Source organism: Podarcis liolepis (genome assembly GCF_965112155.1).
Source record: "Podarcis liolepis genome assembly, chromosome: 3".
Taxonomy (NCBI): Eukaryota; Metazoa; Chordata; class Lepidosauria; order Squamata; family Lacertidae; genus Podarcis; species Podarcis liolepis.
Genome location: NC_139557.1, coordinates 71380237 through 71401941, shown reverse-complemented (window position 1 = coordinate 71401941; position 21705 = coordinate 71380237). Strand labels below are relative to the sequence as shown.

The following is a 21705-nucleotide window of genomic DNA, read 5'->3' as shown; positions in this document are numbered from 1 at the left end:
TTTACCTTCAGTTATTAGATTAATTATCAATAGATTATTTCACATGACTACATAGTGAGGATTAGAAACTCTTTATAATGTGTAGTTACCTCTCATAATTGAGGTAATGGGAGGGCCCAATCCATACTACACATATTGCATCCTTTGCAGTGCAAAACAAGTGATTTTCGTATATTTCATTTGTTTTTATTGTTCCATTTTTATTCCACTTTTTACCCTTTTTAAAACCTTTATTAAACTTTTTTGAAAATAAACTAAATCAAACCAAATAGATGCAAAGGGTAAGTTATTAACATAACAGGCTTAAGGCATCTCAACAAATATACATGCTTTTTATTGCATCTTTGAAATAAGAATTTGTTTCCCCTGTTCTCATTCAGTTCCACTGGAGTATTTGAATGGCTATATTTTTCTTGTTATTTATCACAATGTTGTGGATTCCTTCAGTGTATTTCCTGTTTCTCCAACAGAAGTGTGAAACAATTACTCTTATGAGTTAGGGAAGATAAAGGATGGCCAGATGGCCCAGACATAAGCAAAGAGTCAAGTTTCAAATAAAACAACTTATTTAATGGAAATTATTTCTCTTCTACAAAATCCACATATAACAGTTCCCCACCTGGAAACAATAGGCTCAGAAAACACATTCATACTGCCAAAGTCATAGAAAAATATTATATTTACTTTAAGTGTCTTTTAGGGATCTTTATTATGGAAAAACAGGATCCATTTTCTCCATCTGGCATGATAATGGCATCCACTGGACATCAGACTGAAAGCCAGGTGATTGGCGGTGCCCTCAGAACATTTGGCAAATGATCAAACATATGTGCTGGAAATCTGATGTTTCTGTTTCCCACACTTTCTGCTGAATCTGTGGTGATAAAAAGAAAGAGAAAAAAGAAGAAAAGCCATGCTTTAATGGTGGGACAAAGTTTTTATTTAAGCAGACATGTATGCTTTTAAAAATCATGCTAATCTTTGATGAAAACTGCTGTCGCTGAAGATAGCACTACAAGGGAAGTGGCTATGGGAGCTGAGTGGTCTACTGTAGAGGTTATAGTATCAGACTAGGAAGACCCATATTCAAATCCATACTCATACTTGAGGCTTACTGGGGCAGTTACTGTTTCTAAGCATCACTTCTCTGTCAGAGTTCTCGTAAGGATAAAATGCGGTGGGGAGGATGGGGACAGAATAACAGATCATTGCATATGGCACGCCAATCTTTGAGTGGTGCAATATTCCAGGGGGTTCCAGAATTTGGTTTCCTTGGAATGAGGGACAGTGGAGACGGTGGTTTATTTACACATATATACAACCTGAGCCCACAATGTAGGGGCTCATGGCATCAACACCCCAGAAGGTCTCGCTTTCCCCATTGTTACAGCCTTGGATTCCAGTAAAAATACAGCATGGCTCTCACTCTCTGTTTCTGCCTGCTTCTAGCTTCCCTCCCTCTCTCACATCACTCTGGCTATTGTGCCAGGTGAGGGAGGGGGCCTACCCCTATGCCCTCCAGCACAAAGCAACTTCCTTTCTTATACTAACAACTCATACTTAGGACCAGTGCTTTTTTCTAAAAAAACCCGTTTAGGGATACAGTGGTACCTCGGGTTAAGAACTTAATTTGTTCTGGAGGTCCATTCTTAACCTGAAACTGTTCTTAACCTAAGGTACCACTTTAGCTAATGGGGCCTCCTGCTGCTACCGCGCCCCCGGAGCACGATTTCTGTTCTCATCCTGAAGCAAAGTTCTTAACCCGAGGTACTATTTCTGGGTTAGTAGAGTCTGTAACCTGAAGCGTCTGTAACCTGAAGCATCTGTAACCCAAGGTACCACTGTACTCTCATTTCCCTACTTATATTGAAATACTGCCCCTCAATGAGGCCAAACTTAGATTCACAAAATGTTTAGGGGTATGCGTCCCCCCCAGAAAAAAAGCACTGCTTAGGACCAGGTAACTCGCCAAGAAACCTACCTATCTTTTTTAACAATGGAATCCTCAAACTCACACCACTATGCCTGGTGGGAAGGTTGGGTATAAACACAACAGATAAATTAGCACCAATAGCAGCTTCCCTGCTGGCGTGAAACAGCAGCTTAGAATAGGGATTTTCATTAGGACTGCAGCATGAGTCCTAATGAGGGGTGAGGTTAACTGCTTCCACCCACCCACCCATCTCAATCTGACTAGCTCCCCTCAATGCTTTATATATATATTTTTAAAGCACACATATGCAAGTTCAAGGGCACATTTAACGAACAGTTTGGTGCTTGAGGCTAATGAAAGGTCTGGAGAAGGAACCATCTGAAATCCCAAGAAAGTGTATGAGATTATTTACGGGTAGATAGCAGTGCAGGCATTGGGCAGTTGTTCCACATCCTCGACTGTCTCTGGTAAGGGAAGGCCCTTTGTCTCCGGTAAAAATGTGACCAGAAGCCCACATAGAATGGAAAGTATACCTGTCAAAATGTGAAGCAGGAAACATACAGTATGTCACATGGAGTGAGAAATAATATTTAATACTACAGTTTTAGATAGTTCAGAGGCAGGGAACAAGAAAATGTGGGGGAAGCCCTAACTGCTGGGCAGGGGGGAGTGAGTGGTTTATGTGTATATATGCATGTTTATGGGTGGATGTTTATGAATGGATGCAGGGGCACCAGCTCTTGGGGGCCCAACCCTTTGGGGGGCCCCAATACTTTTTAGGGGTGCTCCCCATGTTCAAAAAAATCAGGGCCATTGCAGAGCCAAGTGTGGTGCAGTTTCAGTGGCTGGCTCCTTCTCCTCCTGCTCCTGCCATGGAGGGGGAGGAGCAGGAGGAAACAGCCCCCAGCCAATGGCAGCAATGGCAGGAGGAGGAGGAGCCACTGAAGCTGTGCTGCCGCCACATTCAGCTCTGCCCCTTGGCTCCTCCAACATCCTGACTTGATGTTGGGACATCACACACATAACTTTCCCCCTTCCCCCAATCTCCCTCACAAGTTAGCACCTCTGAATGGATGTGTGTCATGAGGAACACATCCCTCAGGCTGGTTATTCTAAGAGCTACTATTTAACTTTAATAATTGGTGCCTGAGTTTGCCTTTTTCCTCTTCTCTACCTCTCCCCTTTCACTTCTGTGCCATGTCTTTTAGACTGAAAGCCTGCAAGCAGGGACTATCTTGTTTTTATTGTTATGTAAGCGGTTTTAATTGATTGTGTGGGAGACTTTTTGGCTAAAGAGCAGAGCACAAGTTCTCTAAATAAATAAAAGTAGTATGTAAACAAACTTAATGATGATATTGTTAAGGATTTCTATTCCCTACAATACAGTGTTGGTACCTATCCAGCACAATTACACATAAGGAACTGGGCACTGCTGTACTTGTCCCCCTGACAACTCTCCAAAGGGCAGGACTGTTAGATGCTTTCAGAAGTGTAGAGTCAGTGTGGATGGTATCAGAAGGGTGATCTGAAAATTCACTGGGAGAAAGTGGTTGTGGGAAGTGGCTCTCAGCATCACACTTTGCTTTGGGGTGGGGGGGATAATTGTATGGCAAAATGGAGCTACAAAACAGTAGTGAGTGTGGAATCCCAATCCCAATATTACTTCCTGAAAGAATCAGAAAAAGAAGAAGAACCATCTTTGAAAAGAGGTCATTTTTAAAACAATATCTTACAATAAACAATCAGAGGCAGCTCTGACCAGTAGGCTGCTAGACGGTAGAGAAGAAATGGGGCTAAAATTCCCCCTATGTCACACAGTCCTGAGCACAATGAAACACCAAAGTTTCTATGGGGGAAAGAAAAGAGAATATATTACTCAGGATTTATGCACTAGCTTCCAAGATGCTATACTATACCTACTTTCCCCATGATACCTCCATTCCACTCTGGTTTGCTTTCTTTAACTGAACTCCAGATTTGGCCTTTAAGTCAGGGTATAAGAGCCTATCAACAGGAACTTGCAAAGGAGATGGTAGCAAGAATGCACTTTGTTCTAGACGACACTTCCCCAACCTGCTGCACCCCAGATATTTTGGATCCCAACTTCCTTCACCCCCAGCCAGCATGGCCAACAGCCAAGGCTGATGAGAGTTGTGGTTATACCACATTCTTATACTGCTTTTGGAAATGTTTCTTTAGGAGTGTCCTAGACCTAGACAATATCGGGGTTCGTTTGGCTCTTTTCATATGGGAATGCTAAGGAGACCTCATTCAAACCACTGGAGTGCAGGGCTGTGAACTGAAGATTTTTAAATTTTAGACTCTGAGCACACTGTGGCATGTGACTGTCTTGTAAATGGTTTTCTCTATCATTTCGCCAGTGCTTTTTTTTTTAAATAGAACTCCCACTTTTATTTGATGGACAACTCTAAGTCCCAATGAACTCAGTGGGGCTTACTTCTGAGTAGGCATGCATAGGTTAGCAATGCACATGTACGAGCCACTTCACTGCTTGATGTAATCTGTCAGGTTAACCACAATTTCTGCTCCAATGCTACTTCCTCCCCCAGCCCAAGCCCACAACTATGTGGATCCCCCCTCAAAGTGCTTATTCCATTTACCTGAATATTGTAGGGTACAATTCAGAATTCACAAGATAGACAAGCTCAAAAGTTATGGTGATCCCCAGTCTTGCCAAGATGGCGCATGATGTACTTAGCCATGGTATATCTGTGGAGGATACATGCAGATGAAACACTAAAAGAATTCCTTTAACCATGGAAACAAAAAATCAAGATCCTATTCCTGATCCATTTCAGAATGAATTCGTGTCCTTCTCATCTAACCCCTGTTGCTTCAGCAAAGCTTCTTCACGGATAAATGAGCAAAAGAAGTGATGCTATATTCTACTCAAATGAGCTCAGAAGTGGAGAATCATTTGATTATGAATGGACAAAATGGAAGTTTAAAAGAGATATTATTTATTCACCATTGGTACCTGCCCCAATATTAAGGGAAGGTATTTAATTTTAATCAATAACAATAAATGAGCTAGAAATGCAACCTCCAGATTTGAAAATAATTAGCAGTGTTGCTCACATTTCACATTTACCAGCAGGTGGCACTAAAATACTACTTTTCATTATGCAGCTGCCAGCTTAGCATTAAAGCAGAGCAATGTGAAGAAGCAATGCTAGAGACTCCCTGTTACTTTTCTAGGGTTGCCATATTTCAAAAAGTGAAAATATTGACAGAAAAGTTGTTGAACTTTTCTTTGGGGGTGGGGCAAAATTGTTGGCAAAATCGCAAAAAATACTGTTTTTGAGCTATTTTTTATTTTAAAAAAACGGCAAAAATGGCACTATTGAGATGGCTGACACATGTCTGGATTTTTCCAGACATTTAATCCAATTTTCGTCTGGGCACTGCTGTCAACTGCTGTATTCCGTGCATGTCCAGGAAATCCTGGGCATATGGCAACCCTAGTTTTGCTCATTAGGAAACAAAATGAAAAGCAACAGCATTAAGCATTAAGCAATACCTTTCATTAAGACTCAATATAAGGTCACAGAGCAGTGTGTGCAAGCTTTTCTGGAGTCTGCCATTATTTCCAAGAAGAAATGCAAGATCATATTTCAGCAAGCTTCCGTTCCAAGATATGGTTGGGGGTGTGTGTTTCACATATCTTTTAATGTGTGTATGCGCACGCACACGTGTGGTCTGCCTTGAAAGACAAGGGTGATTTAGCAAGTAAAACAAGCAAATAAAAACGAAAAGGTTACCTTTGGGGAAGAATGCAGTCATTAAGCACGCAGCACCGGCCACGAAGGCACTTGTTGCAAAGAGAGGACGCCTGCCAATGCGGTCAATTGTCAATAAGATTAGAAAAGCTGAAGGCAATTCCATCAGTGCTGAGACAAAGAACTCCAAATACAGATTTCCTTCTATGATTCCCAGGCGCAAGACAAGCCCTTGATAAACCACTGCACTTGTGAACCTTAAAAAGGAAGAAAAAAACAGCTGCAAAAGATTCAAAGCAGGCCGGCTTGCATGGCAAAGGCCAAAGGGGAAAGCCACAGAGGCAACACAGCCGGGACTCACCAGGCATACATCAGGATTAGAGTGAACTTTCTCATCTGCGGAGTTCTAACCAGTTCAAGGAGAGACGGGTTGCTAACCTCCTTGTCGGAGAGACTGATCTAAGTAAAAGAAACAGAGACCAAAACCCAAATAACTTCAGAGGAGTTTGTACATGTAGAAGTGGTATAGAAATGAAACATCCACATAAAAATATGAAAAGTACGGGTTGATGGCAAGTGGAGCAAGCCAAGATTTGCTGCCTGATGTTCTGCAAGCTCTGAACACTTCATAAAATAATTTAAACAAATAATATCCTATAAAACCTTGGGGAGGAGGGGAGATACTTGGACTATATCTACCAAATATTTCGCTTACTTTCAGGGAGCAATATTTCTTACCCGTTTAAATACTGTTGTCAAATAAGACAAGGAGCCTTGGGCTTGAGTAACTTGGGGCTACAGCTCATCAATATGCAACCCCCCCAAAAAACACACACAATATAAGGGTGTTAGGCATTCAGATCAAAATCCAATGCACAACCAAATGAGTTTTCATCAAAGCATTAATATTAAACATTAAGTGTTATTTTTGTCTGTCATATTTTTACAGAAAATAGGAAACTTTTTGCATAATACTGCAAAAGCACAAAAGCAATCTAGCACAAATTTTAAAAATGATTTATTTTTAAAGGTTGCCATTCTGGTTTTTCTAGTTCACGTGATAGCAAATATTGTAAATGTTTGATTTTGCTAGGCTTTTACTATTTGGGGAGTTCTTTTACTATTTGGGAAGTTCTTCTATTTGAGTTTATTTCTGTTTTTATTTTGTTACTTTATGATGTGTGTGTGTGCACGCGCGTGCATGTGTGTGTGTGTTTAATTGTACTTTCATGTTTTTATTGTATTTATTTCATGTTTTTATTGTAAAATAGCCTAGTAATCTTTGTCATTTAAAGGTGGAACAGAAACAGAATAAACAGGAAGAAGTATAGACAATATTTAGTTATGTGTGATGCTGCCTTAGACTGTGTTAGAGGACTCGGTTGTCCAAACTGTCCGGTATTGTCTTAATATGCACAGCAGCATATATGCACACACAGCAGGTGAAGCCATGGCACTCAATCTACCTCCTGTCAACTGAGCTGCTGCTGTTTTTTGGGAAGAGAGACAGCGGAATGGAGGTGGAAGGGAGAACAGAAGGCTTCAAATACAGTGGTAAGAGTACCAGATTGGCTCCCTAATGCACAGGCACCATTCTGACCTCCCTGCCACTTCCCTCTTCCCCTCAGAATAGGCAGCAACTCTCAGAAAAGCACAAACAAAAATATTTTGTCAACCTTGATAAACGAAAAGAAAATACTTGTGCATTTTCACTTTTGAAACTCAAATCAGCACTGATTTTGCTCACTTCTAGCCTTGGGCCCCACACCGACTCTCAGCCTAACCTACCTCACATGGCTGTTGTGAAGATATAAGATTAAATAAAATGACAAAAAAAGAGTGCTTCTGTCATAAACCTCAAACTTTGATTCTTTTAAGCAGAGTGGTGCATCTTTGGACTATAAAAGGCCAAGTTTTTCTCTCCCCCTCTAAGTATAGCTCCAAGGCTTCAACCAGTTCTCACCTCTCCCCCCACCTTTGTTGTTGTTGGGAAAGAAGCATGCTCTGTTGTACAATGTAAAGAAATTATAATGAAAACAACTCTACAACACCACACCGTTCAATGCCACACAGCTCGTCATCATAACAGCAGGTTTATCACCACCAGGGCATTAGCATGCCTACAAAAGATACAATACAGCAAATTTTCTCAAACTCAGAGCTTCGCTTTGAAAAGCAGAGCTATGTAATCTTGGAACTAGGAACTCCACTGAGAGTACACCCTGTGAAATGCACTTGACCCTCCCATTATCACACTTCCGGGAGCATCGTGCTCTCCTTCTGGGCGTAGAATCAAGAATGACTGAACTTGTGTATCCAAAAGGAGCTGGAACAGTTCCAAAGTACAGCTTAGAAGCCTTAGACTATTACCGAGGGCTAAGCAATTTCAGCTGTGACTAAATTAGGGTCACCCAGCTGTGGATACTACTTAAAAATATAGGCTAGGATGTTTGGGAACGAAGAGGAGAGAGTAATACTAGCCTGGACACCAAGGTCACCATTCTAAAAATACTGAGATGTTGAACAAACTGAAGAATCTGAACAGATGGACATCATGCAGTCCGCACATTCTCTTGCTCGTAATCTGATCGCATGAAAATATGATCTTCACAATATGGTTGACAGACAACGCATTCGGAAGATGTGTGGCAAAAACAACTCTTTCATGTATGGCTGTTTTAAAAAAGAAATTTACGAAAAACTGGAGTACCTCTTTGTGTTGATTTACATTGATATAGTATAGGATCCTCTGATTTTTTGGAAGGAAAGTACTGAATTCTGCATCTGCTACTTTTAACATTACTAAATATTTTGAGGGAAATGCTAGGTTTTGAGGGAAATGCTAGATTTCCAACTATCCTCCTGGAGAAGAATACTGCAGCTCTGGAAGACACCTGACGTCTGCCTGAGCAGGTGGGGCCTGCAATTATTGACAGGCCTCCCACTGGTGGTAGCCAGCGTAGAGTTCCCAAAAGGGGTGTTTTGGGATATATGTAGGTTTGGGCCAGTTACAGATCCCCTGAATCCTCCTCCTCCTCCTCCTCCTCCTCCTCCTTCTTCTTTTGCCCATGAAGGGCCTGATTCCAACATCTCTGTTGTATCAGCTGGTGTAGTAAAACCATCCTGACCAACAGGAGTTTGGATGTGGTGGTGGCCTACTGTCCTGTTTGCATAGTTAGTATTTCTCTCAGTAACTAATTGAGCAACACCAATGTTTTCAAAGCACCTACAGCAACTAAGTGCAGTACATAAGACAAATGAAAGAAAGATAACATGGAAGCCCTGCCATCAGGTTTCCACTCCCAAGAGGCCAGTATCTTATATGCACGCAACGGAATGAGTCTGTGCAGACTTTCTTCTTTGCGTATTCGCTGTACAAATGGTGTGTGAACATTCGTGTGTGTGTTCGAGACATCTGACACCTGACCTGCCTCCAGTATGACATATCCTGAGGGCCCAATTTGCCAATGTACACATGTTCAGCACAACATCTGAAAAGTGAGCAGGAGTGAAACACACCCCAGAGCAAGCTCTTAATACCAAAAAACAGGTACAAAATGGGGAAAATCATCTCCTCCACCCTCCAGCTAACAGTTAGATGGCCACAGGGCGAGAAAAAGAAAACCCAACAGCACAAACTGAACATGCCTTGCTAACACCATGATGATGCTAAAAGTGGTGCATTTGATGCTTAGCACGTATATGGTGAGTACCTCAGTATAATGTGATGGAAGACATTTCCCATTGTCTTTGGCGATGGACTGAATGATCTTTAGGGCTTTTTCTCCTTTTTTACGTGTCAGTAGCCACCGTGGAGATTCAGGTACTGCCCTGCAAAAGTAGAGACACTGGTAAGGATGTATCTGCAAGCTGTGTTCAGAAACCAAATAGATTTATTGCTTGTAAGAAGGCACGAAGCTAATCAACATCCCTGTGCGGTTCTCCTGCCTTCCATTTTTTCCCTGGCAAGCTGGAAGCTCTTTAATCCTCCTCTGTGAATGTGTGTGTGTATGTGTGAAGGCTGAAACAAGCATCCCATGGAGTCAGCAAGCAATTTGACACTGCACACAGTAGAAGCCCGGTATAAGTGACCCACATAATGTTGATGATTCTGTCCATTCTTTATACATAGTTGGACAAAGAAGCACATAAATTATGTGGATGACTTGTAATATGATCCCTGGAAACTAGTGAAATGCAAACTAGATTTCTAAAGGGAATGTTGCATAGTCAATTTCAGAAACTTTCAGAATTGACTGTAAATTCTGAACTGAACTGAAAAAACTTTGAGTTTACCTTGAAGAGATAGATCAACTCTTTTCAAATAGCACTCCTATTTGTCCATATTTTACACAAACTATATCTGTGGTTTGTGGTTCTATATTCAGCCATAACTCTTTTCAAGTATGTTCAAATAGGTATACTGTTTATAGATGTGGGCTTATATTTAAAAAGGCACAATTTGGGGAGGAGGTTACTGATGATAACTTTCTGTGTTCTTAAACAAAGTATTTTGATTACATTGTGCTTTAGAGTATTCAAAGCTCTTCAAAGGCATATCACAGCAATCCTTATAATTCTGAATGAAGGTCAGTATTATGGCTCCCATACAGTAGATGTGGGCAATTTAATGAGCTGTGAGACAGACAGAGGACTTCTCATAATTGCTAAAGCTCCCAGTTTATACTACAGGACCTCATACTGTGTACTATATAATTATTCTAAAGATACGAGAAAGAAAATAACATGAAATTACCAGTAATACAACAGGAAGAGGAAGTTGGGGAGTGTCGTAGCTAGCTGAATCTCTCGCCATGTGGGAATGAGATAAGCAATTCCAGGAAGAATCACAACTCCAAGGGTGAAAAAGATCTGAATTACAATTCCAACAATCCTTCGCTGATCTGAACCAACTATCTCTGTCACTGAATACAGAAATGGACAAAATAAAAGACATTGAAAGGAAACAGCCTGCACATTATTAAAACCATTAATAGGGTGATGATAGCAAGTCACTGTTCTGTGGTACACGTGGAGATATTTTGCTTTGGTATTGCTGACTTCTTTACATTAGTTGGCAGAAGGAAATTAATGTCACAGATGTCTGATGTTATGAATCTATGGCCTGGTTCAGACATAACTATCTCAGTTAACAAACCATTGTTTATTTGGCTAAGAACAAGTGGTTAGCCTGGACATACATACATTCATCCCTCCCTCCTTCCCTTTCATTCCTCCTTCTTTTGCACAATGTATTGCCTTAAATCACACTTTCCCATTACATGCAAACTTGGAAACTGGTTTAATCTTTGGCTACAAAAGTAGGGCATCAAACCAGATGGTTCAACAATTGACAGAAATCCTGCCATTGTTTATGAAACCAAAATAATTGTATCTGAATTGAGCCCATAACTCGTTCATTGGTGAGATAGTGCATGTTGGTATTCTTTGGTCTTATTACTATTGAATGAGCATCTATGTAGCTTCATATGTATAAAAATGTCATATAAAGAACACATTTTTCTTCTCCTGAGTGATGCTGGCTTCTGCTTACCTTCACTGTAAAACAGACGGATGTACATACCAACAGTCTGAGTGATGATTCCATATTCTCCACCCCTTTAGTTTTGGGATTTAACTTTTAAAATACCACATGCACACTTCTCCCAATTAAATGTATAATTATGTGTCACCTCCCCACCTTGAAAACCAGAAACGGTTCATAGAGTGTGGTGGTAAATTAGTGATGAATTACTTTCCTTTGTGCTCAAAAATGTATGTCTAAAAAACCGAATCCTACCATGGTGACTGCATTTTTTAAAGTCAGCTCACCACTCAAATTAGGTACATCTCTGTGCATTCTTAAATTTATAAACCATGGACTTATTTAAAATCTGGGTCATATTAGATCGACTTGTGACCAAACTATACACAATTCAGAAGCCATTATTGTCTTCAATAAACTTATTGTTTTTGCAGTCCCTGAGGCAGATAACAAAAACAGGAGAGGTATTGAGCTTCTGGTCAGCTGCTGTACATGGATCTTGTGTGGAATTTTGCCTGGTGGGTTATGAACTGGGGTCAAATGAGATGTGACCTGGGGTTAAATGTGTTGCTGCATTTCATATGCATGTTTGTTAACATTCAAGTAGCAGCTGCTGGGGATGGGATTGATAATTATTAGGACTGCAGCATGGCAGAGAGGGAAAGTCAAATCCTTTCTCCTCTTGCTGTGATATTGACAGAAATGGTTCCTTTGGAACTTTTATTAACATCAGGAAGAAATCTCCACCACCAGCACTTTCAGAATAAAATGTCTTCAAATGAACCAATCCCTGCATAATCAACCCTCCCTTTCATGCAGTAATTTAGCAATATTCACAATGCAATCTATTGATTTTATGTGCAATGTGCCTTGTTGTTGTTGTTTAGTCGTTTAGTTGTGTATGACTCTTCGTGACCCCATGGACCAGAGCACGTCAGGCACTCCTGTCTTCCACTGCCTCCCGTAGTTTGGTCAGACTCATGTTTATAGCTTCGAGAACACTGTCCAACCATCTCGTCCTCTGTCGTCCCCTTCTCCTTGTGCCCTCCATCTTTCCCAACATCAGGGTCTTTTCCAGGGAGTCTTCTCTTCTCATGAGGTGGCCAAAGTATTGGAGCCTCAGCTTCACGATCTGTCCTTCCAGTGAGCACTCAGGGCTGATTTCCTTAAGAATGGATAGGTTTGATCTTCTTGCAGTCCATAGGACTCTCAAGAGTCTCCTCCAGCACCATATGTGCCTACAGTATAATAATCCCATTCAAGAAATCCCCTTTTTTCATCTAGTATCGCACATATTACATGCATATATGAAGAGGAAGAATGGAAAACACGCCAAGTCTTACCAATGACAAAGCTTGTCATCCAGGTTCCCTTTCCAAATACACCTTGTAGAAAGCGAAATATCGAAAATACTACAATATTTGGTGCAAAAGCCACTATGAGGCCACATAGTCCTGCCCCAAAGGAGGAAATGAGGTAAATGTTGATTCTGCCGTATCTGTCAAGAACAGAGAGTGTGAGAGTAAAACAGAGAGAATGGGGTTACCTGGTGCAAAAAGAGCTTTTAAGGTCTCGGCCTTTCTTCCTGGGCAATGCCTGGTTGGCAAACCAGCTCAGGGAATGGTAGGGATGCTCTCTCTCCCACCCCTACCCCTCACTAGTCACCTCACTGAAGACAGACTGAACATATTCCTAAACTTCCTAATCTTCACACGTAATGGCATACAAAAGTGCTGTACTGAAAACTCTCCTCCAATTTCTCTAAAGTTTCCTTCCTCTACAAAAGAGACTTCTGCTGTTCTGCCTCATTGAAGAAACACTTTATAATTTTGGTGGGTGTGGACAGGACTTTTTTTCCAGCCGGAACTCGGTTCCAACACCTCTCAGGTGGACGCCATTGCCATTCTAAGAGAACAAGGAAGGTGTTCATGGAGAGTTTTGGCACCTCTATTTCTGGAAAAATAGCACTGGGTGTGGAGTTGAGTTTACCTTATTGTGTCAGTGAGTGTTTCTTTCTTTCCCTTAAACATTCTCCCATATTTCCTGATCTGAAAAATCACCATGGGAAGAAGCTGCTCATGATGTCTCTTTCTGCCTTTAACTGAAGCTTGGGAGGCTGGGGTAACTTGCTTCCAAGTGCCTAAGGCTGGTGTGCTTCTTCCCTTTTGCTTAAAAAACACCAGTAGCTCTCTGCAATTATGTCTTTAAAAATAAATATGCAATCTAATAAAACGAACAGTTGTCAGAGAGACAACCTCTCTCCAGCTTCCCTTGCTAACAGGAAGGGCCAACTGAAGACATCAAAGGTTTTTCAGGAAATGTGAGCACCTGGGAAGGCTGCAGAATGTAGAAGGAAAGAAGAGACACTCACAAAACCTCTTGGCCACATCAAAATAATTGCAACAACCCCTCCACATTTCATGCATGAAAATTTCACTGAAATTTTCTTTCAGCTTTGACAATTTTCAAATGCTTTCTCCCCACATGAGTTGATGGAGAATGGATAAAAAACATGGAAGACGTTTTGGCTACAGTACTAATGCAATGTAAACACTCGCTCACATAAGTAAAGTAACGTGTGAAGCAGCTCTATCTGCAGTTGAAGAATGACATGGTTCATAGTTTGGTTAAAAAAGAAAATTTTACCTGTCTGAAGCGTAGCCTAGGTAAAATCCTCCTACCAAAAAACCGAGATTGAGGAGAGACTGTGTCATATCTATTAGCCATCTGTCCTCACAAACAAGGTTGTACTGTGGGAAGAAGAAAAAGAGACAATAAGTTTCCGTAGAAGATAAAGTTTTTATTTGACAAAAGATTCCAGTCTTGAAAACAATATCCGAGGGAGGCTGCAGGAGAAAGGGAATCACTGTAAAAATTGCCTCCATCCTTTTCCCCTTCACATAAACCTTCACTGGAGCAAAAAGCCTTCTGTGACTAGAGATACACCTAGTCTTTTTTAAAAGGGAACTGAAACATTAGAATTGACAGTCTCTATATAAACTATGCCTGGTTTATATAGAACTAATGCTCAATTTAAGAAACTTATAAAACTATTTAGGATCATATTTTGATGGTGGCTGGGCCTGTGAAGTCCTACCTTCTACAGATGTCATAAAGGAATCTCATATGAAGTTGGGTCCAAAACATCTTTGCTGCCTGAGGCAAAAGACAAGATGGTGCCCCCACCCGCCATTCCATGTACACAAGCCAATACTGGTAATGGGGCAGCATCTTCCACCATATTTGAGGTCAGCAGGCTAGCTTAGAAGGTGAACGGCATGCCTAGTAGCACAAAGAGCTCTGCCCTTCAACAGCTTGCTGCTGCTCCCCACCTCAAGCACCTGCTGCCTGAGGTTGCCATCTTCCTGTCTAATGGTAGTGTTGGCCACTGTTTTTCAGAAGATCATCCCTGGAAGGCCTCAATGAAAATATAAGAAATGGGGGCAAAATGGAGGGAGTGATAGGTAAAGTGAAGACAGAAGGTGATGAAATGTAACTAAAGAAACAAATTGTTAGCACCCAAGTCTTGCCTGCTGTGACATTCTTGCCAGGAACAAGATACCGGGGGGGGGGGGATGCCACTTTGAATAGAAACCATCTGGCTTTGTCAGTCCTTCAGCTAACTTTGGTTGATACCGTATCATCTACATGATAAACATGTCTTAAACTCTGTTGTACTTCTAAGACATCACAGATAATCACTGTTTGTTCTTCCAGTGTTCAACAGCTATCTCCTGACTTAGTGCTGTGAGTGAAATGGTTCCGCCTTTTTGCGCACATCCAAGAAAAAGAAAAGTTTAAAAGAGCTAAGCAAATCTCCATCTCAGTGCTTTGATTTGTAATCCTTAAGATTTCATGAAGTAACTTTTTGGAAGGATTTAACCCAAATCTACTTCCAAGATTCCAGTGGGATAGCCTGATTAATACCAGTTATCGTAAAGAACTAGAGTCCTCAGTCTCTGAAAACTTGCATGAATACAATAAAACTAGCATTAGCAATAGACAGATTTTGGAGAATGCATAATTATTTAGGAGCATGATTTTTGCTTTGTCAACATGAGAAGAGCTTAAACTCTTCAACGCACTGTTATATCCTTGACTGAGATCACTAATTAAAATAATAAAATGATGAATGTAATTAATTCCAACACTGATTATCTGAGCAATTCCAGCAAGAACTAACTCCCTTTTAGCACTCCATAGCATTTTATTTATTTATTTATTTTTAGTCTCACATTTAAACAGTCCCATCTTTTTAGTAGGACCAGTTCCCATGCTGGATTACTCAGTTTTTTATTTGGTATGTTAGGGTGTTTTTCCCCCTTAAGGGTGGTATCTGATACATAGACCCATTGAAACCAATGCTTTTAATTAACCATATTTGAATGCTACATTTTAGCATGATAAGATCCATACATGAGATAGATCTGCACATTAACTTTGTCATTGTACATTTTTTGCATAATTTTTGGTATATAGGTTATATAGCATGTATGAAGGAGGGTTAATTGTAGGTGATGTTACAATCAACAGACTTTTATCACACATGAGCCTATATATGCATCAGGAAGAGAATCTAATTCACAGTATGTTCATTAGAATGGGTAGAAATGGTTTCAGTTAGCATGGAACTAGGATTGTTTATAATGGGTTAATTTAATTTCTGAAGTTAAATGCTCATAGCCTAAACATGTGCAAAATAAATATTATCTAGTTCAGTGAGAAACCATAAAAATATCTAAATGGGGTACCAAGATTCCTTGCCAATTGTTTATAAGAAAACACTGACGCAATCAATATTTTGAGAGGGGGTGTTGCTTTCTTGTATTTGATTGACAATTGATTTATTGCATTTTGCTGTCATTTTATTGTATTAATAAAAAGGTTTGAGGACCTCTGGGATGAAAAGCGGTATATACATGAATGGATAAATAAATCCTGCTGTCCTTAGAGCTAAGTAAGGTCTGTGTATCGATGGGGAATGTAGTACTTGGCCCTTAAAGTAGCTTCAACAGCAACAGTAATGTTTCATATAGGACTTTATTACGTTGCTGACATCAGTATGTCCTAAACAACTACATTTCTTCTTCTAGGAAACCAATTATCTTCCCACAAAGGGCATGTTAATCTGGCAAATGTTAACTTGGCAGAGCGAAAGTGTATGCAGGCAGCAGACCAGAATGTATCCTCCATGGAGGACCAAGTGTCAAGATTACAGCAAAAACAAAGCAGCTCCAGGCGTAATTTGACCTCAGAGCTTGGCAAGTACTTCCAGAAATTTGACTCTGGCTTTAGGGGAGAAACACCCTGGGACCTGGATGAAGAACCCTTCATACTTTGTTGGACTTCAGCCACTAGCCAGTATGGCCAATGGTCAGAGATGGTAGAAATTGTAGTCTAACATCTGCAGGGCCACAGGTTCCCATCACCGCTCTAGAAGCTCTCTGTGCCCTCTCTCCTGGAGGCCTGCTACTGCTCTCGGAGAATTGTCATCTACTGACCAGCCAGCCAGCTGTCTAGTGGGGTAGCTGGCTTATATAACTAGATAGCTAGCCATTAACCCAACAGTACCACCTCAGAATGCACACAGGAAATCATTTGCTGTCACAACACTATAATTTTCTTGAATGCATTTTTTTTTAGTCAAGGGTGGAGGAGTCAAAACTTCATGCCTAGGGCTTTGGACAAGGCTAGGCTTCAGGCATGAGATTCCTCACCTACAAATGTAGGAGAACTGTTTCCTTGTGCTGGGAGATTGGGGCAAGCCTACTCCCAAGCTAGTCATTAAGGCTGTGCTTGCTTACTGAGGGCTAAGCCCCATCAGACACAGCAAGACTTATCTGAGTAAACATGCATGGGATTGTGCTACATATTGCAATAGGGAAAAACACATGCAGAGACTGAAGAGTTATAAGAACATTAACAGTCTGGATTGGTAATTATATCCAGACAGCCACAGAGCTTTCATTTCTCTAAAAAAGTCGATGTGATTGCATCCCAATAGTCACCATCTACATTAATAGGAACACTGCTTGAAGGAAGAGGCGCAGAGTAGCGGAGCAGGATTTTCCACCCCCAAAAGTAAGCAGTAAGAAATACTTGTTGCAACAGTAAATGTTTCCTCCACATGCATCATTTGCCTCTGGTTTGGCAAAAGGTAGGAGGGCCACTGGCCACAGGTACAACTGCTGTTGCATTCCCAGCCCTCGCATGCTTTGCAAACAAAAAGTCCCTGATTCTTGCTCCATCTGCACTATGTATTTGAACATGCTACTACAGTCATGGCTTCCCCAAAGAATCCAGGGAACTGAAGTCTGATAAAATTGCTGAGAGTACTTAAAAGACCCCTGTTGCCCCTATAGAGCAACAGTTCCCCGAGAAGATGGATTGATTGTTAAAGCATTCTGGGAATTGTAGCTCTGTGAGGGGAAAGGGGGTCTCCTAACAACTCTCTGTGCCCTTAACAAATTACAGTTCGCAGGATTCTCTGGGGGAAGCCATGACTGTTTAAAGTGGTGTGATACTGCTTTAAATGTATAGTGCAGGTGGGGCCTCAGTTTCAGGTATCTCTTAGTTATAGTATAATAAACAAATATCCAGTTAGAACAGGGAAAGGTCCTTGTCTGCAACCCTGGAGAGCTGTTTCCAGTCAACATGGAGCATTTGTCTTCAACTGGTGGGTTGGGACTAGGGATGAAAGAGAACTACAATTCGTTGAAGGCTGAATATATCCAATTTGCCCTTTCCAAAATACTGTAAGAACTGAAATGCACCATCCTTCAAAATGCACAGTTATCCAAATTTTGCAATGCTGTTCTCCAATCGAAGCTTAATACAATGCATATGTTAGTGGAAATTGTGCATAAAAATAAATATATTGGTGGAAATAGCATGCAAAATGCATAACATTAGGAGAAATTGTTTGCAAAAATGTGCACATTTGTCAAAACTGTTTCCAATGCTGTGTTGATTAGGATAAATTTGCACTAAAATGCTGAAGAATTTTCACAAGGATTTTTAAAAATTCACAGAAATTTTGAGAACTGAAGACTGGAAAAATGAGAAACTATGGGCCCGTCCATACTTTCATTTGTTCCATGATTTCAAGTCAAGGGTCCAAGAGGGGTTTTTTTGTCCTGCGACTTTCCCTGGGAAAACCCACTGTTTACTGCTGAAATCTGAACAAACATCAGTCTGCAGACTGACATAAGGTATGTCACAACAGCAACATTACCACCATGCAAATAACAAAAGGAAGACATGGGTCCCTAAATGCATGTTGGGACTAAAGGTGGACCCAAGATTGGGAAAGTGTGAAGACCTCAGGCATACAGTAGCTTGATAGGCTGATGGCCCAGCTCAGTATAACACAGCTTCCTGTCTTCATTACAGTGTCTGAAAGCAGCTACTAATGCTACCATATCCGCCTGTCCTTAAATCTGTCATATTTCAGTGTTAATGATTAACAAAATGTTACCACAGACAACCAAAGCAGGATTAAATAAAAAAGATCACTGTCCTTTTTCTCATTCTCTAATCACCCTCCTGCCTCCACCAGCAACATTTCAGCAAAACAATTTCTACTATATTTATCTAAAGAATGTAATGATATGAGCTCCAGGAAAGAAAATGAACAATATCTAAAATACTGTAATGTATTTCTATTTCTATCTTAAAATGTATACCAGATCTAATTCAAACAGAACAAAACTAGTTCTGGAAAGTTATAGTCCACAAGTGTGAATAAGATACTATTAAAAGTGGGTTCCCTTTTACTATTTTGGTGCAAACTAATATCACGAAAGTTAGTGGCATAACTTGCATACCTGATCTGCTCCTCCTGTAACTGTGCTTTCTACAGACTACTCCCTAAATAAATGCTGTTCTGACACTGGTACTGTTTGTTTAATTATTTAATCAGTTGCTTTTATTGTTCTATTTGATTTACTGTGTTTTAGGTAGTTTGCAATCTGAAATGAGATCACTACCTGAGGCAAGAGATGAGTTAGGAATACGAAATGCAATACTTTTCTTTATTTCAGGACTTGCATGTGTTCCAGTCGGTGCTGAGGAATATTTGAGCACCTTTTAATAATACAGTGGTACCTTGGGTTACATATGCTTCAGGTTACATACGCTTCAGGTTACAGACTCTGCTAACCCAGAAATAGTACCTCGGGTTAAGAACTTTGCTTCAGGATGAGAACAGAAATCATGTTCTGGTGGCGCGGTGGCAGCGTGAGGCCCCATTAGCTAAAGTGATGCTTCAGGTTAAGAACAGTCCTCCGGGATGAATTAAATACTTAACCCGAGGTACCACTGTATCTTGTATTTTCAACAGGCATTGCTTCTTTATTGCACTATGCTTTGGTGCAATTTAAGATCTCTTGGTGCAAACTCACTTAGGTTACAATCCTAAATGGGCAAGTTGGTTTAGGTTCTCTTCCTTAGTTTGCAAAGAGCCTTCTTCATCATCTGAAATTAACATCTCACAGATGGATCTCCACCGTAACCTGTATCAGCAGCACCTTCTTGCTCACTTCCCCCCACCCTCTTTTTTGTTGTTCTACAACCTGTCTAAAAAAAGTTTTGTGAAACTCAAAACTGTTTATGACTTTCAGCCCATCCTAAAATATTAAGTGGTTGTTGTGCATTGGATTTTTTCTTAATGGACCAACACAGCTAGCTGCATTTTTCATACTTGATTGTTGGTGTTTTATGACGTTTGCCCAGTTATTCTCATTTTATAAATGTCCGTGCTGGCATAGTGTTACTTCCCCCCTCTCTTTTTTATGGCTGAAAATAATAAAATTGATCTGAACAGGCAGCAGTGGGTAGAATTAGTTCCCATCACTGACTAGCTGATCCTTTTGCAGTGCCAGGGATTAAATCTAAGACCTTCTGCACGCAAAGGATGTGCACTACCAGTGAGCCACACTCCCTTCCTAATGTATTGTCGAATGATATATGACAAGAAATTCATCCAGAGAGATATACACTGTCTATCTGAATTGGTGCTGCCCTTCTATACAACTGTATTGCCTCAGTTTCCAAGAGGAGTCATTTACATATATTCTATTAGCCCATCCATTATCTGAAATGCCATAGCTCTCGTTATACTCTTCTATTTCGAAGAATCAGTAAAAATGTCTCAGTTTTGGAATTTGCTCACATATTAAGCACATTAAAGACTGGCGCTGCTGTTTAAGGTTACCTATGAAACTTTCCAATTGCTGTTGGGGAGTAGATTAATTATCCGTGTCAACCCACCATAGTTTGCACTCCAGCCTTCTTCTTCTATGTACAAGTATTTTATAGTCCTGTATTGCTAATGAAAATATGGCTGGAGGATGTATTTTGAATTCTCTTACCTCGCTGGCAATAGTTGAATGAGGTTCTTTGTAGAGCCAGCCATCCGGGCGGCATGTTGTAAGTGACACATTGCTCAAGCTGTTGCTGGTAAGATGAGACAGTGGGTTGGTGCAGCTAGAAGAGGTGTTATACCACTCCAGGTCATACCTCTTGCACTGGGAAGAATCATTCACCAGACTTGAAGCTCGAATGGTAACGTTGTACTCCTCTTCAAATGTCCATCCACATTGCTTCCTTAATTTAGATGCATAAGGAACCCTGCACCAATATTGCTCTGGGTCGCGGCCAAGGAACACAACACCAACAAATAAGAAGGAAAAGGTTATACCAGTCTGGCAAAGAAGGAGGAAGACCCGCTTTTGAAACCTTCCAAATTCCCCAGCCTCTTTTAGAAACTCTTCAAAAGACGGCATTGTAGACAGTTCCTCCCCTCCCCCAAGTCAGATGAATCCAAGAGGTGACACAGCGTCAACAGCTCTCAAACTTTGTGGCTGTTGCCGGTGCTTCCTATAAATCATGTACGCGCAATCTCTCTCTTCTTTCTCTGTCTTCCTCTCTGTCTCCCTCAGCTACACACACATGCAATCAAGTAGCAAAAGCAATGCCGGGGCAGAGCAAAGTTACACACACACACACACACACACACACACACACACACGAGTTGTACTGTCAGTTTGGCACAATGCTTACGCACAGAACTGTAGGATTTCACTATACACTTGGCACGCATGCTGCCCCAAAGAAGGGGGCGTATATATTTTTTCTGTCTACCCAAAGGAGAGATTATGTAATCAAAATGGTTAACTCTTTAGGAACATGCAAACAGCAGAATATAAAGCAGAACTGTGGTCATTTCCCATAAAAATTAATCCAGATTTGTCACATTAAACAGAAATTATGGGAAAGGATCCACTTTGTTAAAATCCATTAAACTTCTCCCTCCCCAAAACACTTGGGTTCTTGCTATTGTGGTGGTCAATTAACTTATTTGAGTTGATAATTGGAACAGATAACCACATAGGTTACTGCCAAGAGGTTATAATGTGGGTCCAGTGGTGTGAGGGGGAACCAGACACGGAGAATATCAGCTGCTGGCAGTTAGAAACAGTGGAAAT

The 21705-nt window shown here is 40.7% G+C and overlaps 1 protein-coding gene across 1 annotated transcript; it reads right to left on the bottom strand.

The window, feature by feature from the left end:
- Positions 1-548: 548 nt before the first annotated feature.
- Positions 549-21279, bottom strand: SLC22A3 (solute carrier family 22 member 3). Its single transcript, XM_083496509.1, has 11 exons — positions 20590-21279; positions 13865-13968; positions 12562-12716; positions 10430-10598; positions 9387-9504; positions 6035-6132; positions 5716-5930; positions 4555-4663; positions 3667-3779; positions 2346-2466; positions 549-874 (listed from the first exon to the last, which is right to left on the bottom strand). Exons 1-11 carry the CDS (start codon positions 21001-21003, stop codon positions 820-822), a joined length of 1671 nt encoding a protein of 556 aa, XP_083352635.1. The 5' UTR covers positions 21004-21279; the 3' UTR covers positions 549-819.
- Positions 21280-21705: the final 426 nt, after the last annotated feature.